A 6755-nucleotide genomic window follows, 5' to 3' on the forward strand; every position below is an offset into this window, starting at 1 on the left:
ACATTACAAAATACACTAAAATTCCTACGCTGTCGTTGTCTCTGTTAAGCTGAAAATTGTCATTTATAAACTTTTTTCAAGTTGCCATTGATAGTAATTTTGATGTTTAACTTTTGCCGTATTTAAAGGGGTTATAGAAGAAAAGTGGAGGATTTAGTTGAGATTACTACAAAATGTTACGATTTTGAAGATGTTTTAATATGTTGTCGAAATAAGTCTACACATATTAAGAAAAACAGGCACAATCTAGCCCCGCCCACCCGCCCTGTCTCAATTGTGATGATTTTTTTTATTCGTCGTGAGCCAAGAAGGTGGAGCTTAACTGCAAAATCCTTATTTCTCTACGAGAAATTAAAAGCATGTATCGTGTTGTTCAAAGAATACTGTGTATACATATTAAGAAAAAAATAAAGCCGAAGATTAAGCCCCGCCCATACCTGTCCTAATCTAAATAGCAATGAAGTTTTCATTCGTTGGCAGACCTAGGGGCGGAGCCTAATTGCAAAATCCATATTTCCTTACGAAAGTGTACCATTTTAACCGTGTTTTAAGTTTTTAAGAATTAAAAAAATCATTTCAATTGAGATGGGGTGGGTGGGCGGGGTTCATATTTTACCTTTTTTTTTCTTAATATACAGTAGCGGTCATTTCTACGGAACCACTCGATAAAAAGTCAAGTTGGTAGCCCTGTCACCTAGTACTTTACGCCGAACGCGGTTGGTAGCGGTAGTTGACATGGCAATCGAAACTAGCACAATACGAATGTTTCGGTTGCCCTCAGCTATGCCGCACTGTATCCCGTGCAGACTGTATGTTCTGTTCATCTATTTATTAAAATAAAATATCTACATTGACAATGGGGCCATCTAACCTGTCAAATTTTTGACACATATGTTTTCCCCCAGAAACCCGTCAAGGTCACTTACACCAAACAAATTTTGAAAATTTACACTAGGGAGTGGTTCTATAGAAAAGATCGCGACTTTACTTAGTATTCTTTGAACAACACGATACTCAAAAACATTGTTTTAATTTCTTGTAAAAAAATAAGTATTTTGCAGTTGAGCTCTGCCCTCTTGGTTCCGCCGAATAAAAAAGAATCATCACAATTGCGATAGGGCGGGTGGGCGGGCTGATATTTTGCCTTTTTGTTTTAAAATGTGTAGACTTTTATCACAACATGAAACTTAAAACATGTTTAAAATAGAAAATGTGTATAAGGAAATATCCATTTTGCAATTAGGCTCCGCCCCATAATTGCATAATCCATATTTCCTTTCATAAAATGTACCATTTTAACCATGTTCTAAGTTTCTTGTTGTGAAAATATGGCTATGCTTATTAAGAAAAAAAAGGTAAAACATAAGCCCCGCCCACCCGCCCTATCTCAATTGTGATGATTTTTTCATTCGTTGTCAGATCGAGGGGGGGAACGTAATTGCAAAATCGATATTTCCCTACACAAATTTATCATTTTAAACATGTTTTAAGTTTCTTGTTCTGAAGAGACGACTACGTAAATTAAGAAAAAGAGCAAAATATAAGCCCCGCCCACCCACCCTATCTCGATTGTGATGATTTTTTTTAAATCGTCGAGAGCCAAAGGAGCGGAATTTACTTAACTGCAAAATCCTTATTATTTCTCTACAAAAAATTACCATATAAGACATGTTTTTGGGTATCATGTTATTCAAACAATACTATGTACATATATATTAAACATAATAATAATAAAACTAAAGACGAAGCCCCACCCATTCCTGCCCTGATCCAAATAATAATGAAGTTTTCATTCGTTGGCAGACTTAGGGGCGGAGCCTAATTGCAAAATCCATATTTCTTTACAAAAGTGTACCATTTTAAACGTGTTTTAAGTTTCTAAGAATAAAAAAAATATCCCAATTGAGATGGGGTGGGTGGGCGGGGCTTATATTTTTGCCTTTCTTTTTTTAATATACATAGTATTCTTTGAGAAACACGATACTCAAAAACATTGTTTTAATTTCTTGTATAAAATACTTTGCAGTTAAGCTCCGCCCTCTTGGTTCACGCCAAATAAAAAAGAATCATCAGAATTGAGATAGGGCGGGTGGGCGGGCTTACATTTTGCATTTTTGTTTTAAAATGTGTAGACTTTTTTCACAACATGAAACTTAAAACATGTTTAAAACGGAAAATGTGTATAAGGAAATATCCATTTTGCAATTAGGTTCCGCTCCTTAATTACATAATCCATATTTCCTTGCAAAAATGTACCATTTTAATCATGTTTTAAGTTTCTTGTTGTGAAAAGATGGCTATGTATATTAAGAAAAAAAGGGCAAAATATAAGCCCCGCCCACCCACCCTATCTCAATTCTGATGATTTTTTTTATTTGTCGTAAGCCGAGGAGCGGAGTTTAATTTGTAAAATCCTTATTTTTCCACGAGAAATTACCATGTGAAAGTAATCGTTATAGCTAAAACAGAAAACTAAATGTATTAATTAAAAATGAAAGCCAAAAGAGAAGCCGCACCCATCCACCTCGATCCCAATCGTGATGAATTTTTCATTAGTTGTCAAATCGAGGGCCGAGCGTAATCGCAAAAGCGATATGTATTTCCCTACACAAATTTACCATTTTAAACATGTTTTAAGTTTCTTGTTCTGAAGAGACAACTACATATATTAAGCGAAAGAGCAAAATATAAGCTCCGCCCACCCACCCTCTCTCAATTGTGATGATTTTTTTTAAATCGTCGAGAACCAAAGGAGGGGAATTTAACTGCAAAATCCTTATTATTTCTCCACAAGAAATTACCATATAAGACATGTTTTTGAGAATCGTGTTATACAAACAATACTATGTACATATACATATTAAGAAAAAATTAAAGCCAAAGATTAAGCTCCACCTATACCTGTCCTGATCTAAATAGTAATGAAGTTTTCATTCGTTGGCAAACCTAGGGGCGGAGCCTAATTGCAAAATCCTTATTTCCTTACAAAAGTGTACCATTTTAACCGTGTTTTAAATTTCTACGAATAAAATAAATCATTACAATTGGACGGGGTGGGTGGGCGGGGCTTATAATTTTTGCCTTTTTTTCTTAATATACATGGTAGGTACTCTTTGAACAACACGAAACTTAAAAACACGTTTTTAATTTCTTGTAAAAAAAATAAATATTTTGCAGTTAAGCTGGTTCACGCCGAATAAAAAAGAATCATCACAATTGAGATAGGGCGGGTGGGCGGGCTGACATTTTGCCTTTTTGTTTTAAAATGTATAGACTTTTTTTTACAACATGAAACTTAAAACATGTTTAAAATGGAAAATGTGTATTGAGGACCCGGGGTGGGCTAGTTAGCATCATGCTTGCCCGCTACACCTTGGGTCGTGGGTTCGATTCCCGCCATGGCTCTGGGTGTAACGTGTATGTCCCGTTCCCCTGTAATTGGGCCTCAGTGCCTGTTGGGGGACGTAATTAATAAAATAAAAAAATAAAATAAAATAAGGAAATATCCATTTTGCAATTAGGCTCCGCCCCATACTTGCATAATCCATATTTCCTTGCATAATACGTACCATTTTAACCATGTTCTAAGTTTCTTGTTGTGAATATATGGGTATGTATATTAAGAAAAAAAAAAGTAAAATATAAGCTCCGCCCGCCCGCCCTACCTCAATTGTGATGATTTTTTCATTCGTTGTCAGAGCGAGGGGCGGAGCTTAATTGCAAAATCGATACTTTCCTAAAAAAATAGAGGGTAAACTGCATATATGCGTACAATTGTGCACATTTCGAAGAAATTTTGTGCATACAAATGCGCATATTTTGACAAATATTTGTGCATAATAATCCGCCTTTGAGTAATGACACGTGACATCTGTCATATCAAAATAGAATTTTACGCAAGCGCCAAGAACATTCAAAATTTAAACCTTCCTCGTAAAAATAAAATGGTTCTCTTTCAAGACCTGGGTTAATAAACGCCTTCCACCCACAGATTTTAAAACAAGAAAACCAGAAGCTACCATGTTGACAAATGTCACAAACAAGTAACTTAACCTAACTTTATTTAATTTACTTTAATTAATTTTTACATTTTTTTAGTATAAATGCTCCACTAAATCCGTAAAAAAAAACTCCCCACACACGCCATAAATACATATAATAAAATATATGATATATAAAACAATCTCAACAAAATATACAGACTTAGGACTTGTTACCAGACTTCTTGGCAGTCCCTTTAGAGAAAAACGCGTCGAGGAAGAGCCCGCTAAAAACGAGCACTGCGCCTAACCACTGACGAAGACTTAGAGCGTTCCCGAAAATAATCACCGAACCTAGGACAGTAAAGAATTTTCTCGTTGTCGTCACGACTGAAACAACCAGAGGGCCAAAATCTGAAACCTATCACACAATTGTTGTTTCCTGACCCCAAACAACACAATCTTACCATACTGTACAGAAACATTTGTCCTACAGCCTGAGTCAATCCCAAAACTAACAAATTGTTAATTATTATTGGATGCCTGTGCGCGAATTCGAAAAACTTTAAACCCTCGCCCGTCACAACGATGGCGATTCCTAAGAATAGAGTGGACCAACCGTTTGACGCTTTCATCATTTGTTGGCCGGAGGGTCGAGCTTCGGTTCTTATTCTTTCCTATAATTGACAATTTAGCTTTTATTTGACTGCTTTAGGTAATTAATACGTACCTGCACCCCTCCAGTTAACCCGTCCATTGTCAGAGACAAAATCAACAAGAGCTCGCCTAAACCAAACCCGATGTCCTGCTGTGAAGACTTTGCTTTGTCTTTAAACATAAACAAGACAACTCCTATCACGATTAGAAGAACAAAAATGTACTTTTTAAAAGGATATGATTTTTTTCCTAGTAGGACTCCTAGGATCATCACTGGTATGGGTTTGGCGGATTTGCCAACAACCTGCGTCGGGTAAGGCACCCACTGTAGGGCCATGTTTGAACACACCATCGCCAGCAGGTAGGTGATAGCAATACTGACATAGTACGTCCTCGGAGTTTTATCTTCGTCTTGAGGCCATATTTTTAACACTATAATAGCGGCTACATAGTTGACAGCACACAAAATAAATACTAGCGATAAAAAGTAGGTGTACTTTTCAGTTTGGAAAACTGTCTCGCCTTTATCGTCAGTCGTTTCGTACGAATATTTGCTCTTGGTGATTTTTTCTTGGAGGATTCCAAAATAGAAATAGGCGACGAAGATGACGGCGGCTTCTAAAAGGAATTTGTTCGTTTTCTGCATTTTTATTTGTTATGGTGCGCTTGTGGCTTTTGCAAATATGGTCACTTTTTAACTCACTTTGTTCCATACATTTTTTGTGGATAATGTGGAATTGTTTGTCAACGTGTGTGAATTTGTGATTTGACACATCGAATCGAACACATGACAGGAGAGGTGCACGTCAGTGGTTAGAAACGGAATCGGCCAATCAGACGCGACCATATGGTCGGCGCAGGAGTGCCACCATGGCTAAATCGAAAATCACTACAGCGACAAGTAACTGCGCCAGTGGTTTCCAAACTTTTACAAAACCGGTTTCCTTGAAAAGAAATAACAGAAAAATGCCATAATATTTTTAACGACGCGTTTTACTTTCGACAAATTGACACTAGATTTCCCAGAATATTACAAGCTGCTTACTCTTTCCTTCACTTTAATTCTACGAATTATAGTTTGTCGTCTGAGGACTTGTTTGATCTAAACACCAGAGCGCACTCAGGCCAATGTCGATTCTAAAAGCGTTCGGAAACGATTTTATGTATAAGCTTTGATCCGTGATCTGATACCCATCTTCACCGGTTTTCACCATAATTTCTTGCTGTTTCAACTTTCGAATTCTCAGTTTTGCGAAGCTTTAGTTTGGGGACTTTTCAGTTTACTTGTATTTATTTTTCAATTTTTGGATTTTTCAATTTCTCAATTTTTTAATTTCTCGGTTTTCAGTTTTTTTCTTCAATTTTACGATTTATAAATACTTCGATTTTTCAATTCTTGACTTTTATAAACTCTTTATTTGTCGATTTTTCAGTTAATTGATTTTGATTTTCGATTTCTCAATTTTTCAATTTTTTAATTTCTTAGTTTTTGGACATTTCAGTTTTGAGATTTTTCAGTTTACTTATTATTGAATTTTTCGATCTAACGATTTTGCAGGTTTTTAATTTTTTAATTTTTCGATTTTTTTAAGTTTTCAATATTTCAACTTCACTTTTTTGATTTCTCGATTCCTCAAATTTTCGATTCTCTATATTCTCAGTTTTTGGATATTTGAGTTTTTGGATTTTTCCATTTTTGACTTCTGGATTTTTCGAAGTGTCGATTTTTTGCTTTTTCGATTTTTAAATTTTAGATTTTTCGATTTCTCGATTTTTCATTTCAGGTCTTCCATATTTCAATTTTTCAAATGTTTCGATTTTTCGACTTCCCGGTTTTAGATTTTCTGTTTTTCAATTGTCGTTTTTTCATTTCACTTCTTCGATATTTCAGTTTTCAAGTTTTCGAACTTTTCAAATGTTTTGATTTTTTAATCTTTCGATTTTTCGACTTCCCCGTTTTAGATTTTCTATTTTTCAATTGTCGTTTTTTCAAATTTTCGATTATTCAATTAATCGATCTTTTGATTTTCCTGTTCTTCAATTCTTTACTTTTTCGATTTTTCAGGTTTTTGGTTTTTCATTTTTTAGTTTTTTTAAGGTTTAGATTTTTCGACTTCA

The 6755-nt window shown here is 35.2% G+C and overlaps 1 protein-coding gene across 1 annotated transcript; it reads right to left on the bottom strand.

The window, feature by feature from the left end:
* Positions 1–4139: 4139 nt before the first annotated feature.
* Meigo (medial glomeruli) lies at positions 4140–5456 on the bottom strand. The gene is made up of 3 exons (XM_064057289.1): positions 4711–5456; positions 4448–4657; positions 4140–4401 (listed from the first exon to the last, which is right to left on the bottom strand). Exons 1-3 carry the CDS (start codon positions 5281–5283, stop codon positions 4204–4206), a joined length of 981 nt encoding a protein of 326 aa, XP_063913359.1. The 5' UTR covers positions 5284–5456; the 3' UTR covers positions 4140–4203.
* Positions 5457–6755: the final 1299 nt, after the last annotated feature.

The sequence above is a fragment of the Zophobas morio genome, unplaced genomic scaffold, assembly GCF_036711695.1.
Source record: "Zophobas morio isolate AGI-343-1 ecotype UQ-CSIRO unplaced genomic scaffold, CSIRO_AGI_Zmor_V1 ptg000017l, whole genome shotgun sequence".
In the NCBI taxonomy this organism is placed as follows: Eukaryota; Metazoa; Arthropoda; class Insecta; order Coleoptera; family Tenebrionidae; genus Zophobas; species Zophobas morio.

Excerpts from the sequence above, each read along its gene's own strand:
- Meigo (XM_064057289.1), bottom strand. The coding sequence starts at position 5,283 with ATGCAGAAAACGAACAAATTCCTTTTAGAAGCCGCCGTCATCTTCGTC. Across the intron at positions 4,658-4,710 it reads GGTTAACTGGAGGGGTGCAG|GAAAGAATAAGAACCGAAGC; the intron begins GTACGTATTAAT and ends TGTCAATTATAG. Across the intron at positions 4,402-4,447 it reads AAATGTTTCTGTACAGTATG|GTTTCAGATTTTGGCCCTCT; the intron begins GTAAGATTGTGT and ends ATTGTGTGATAG.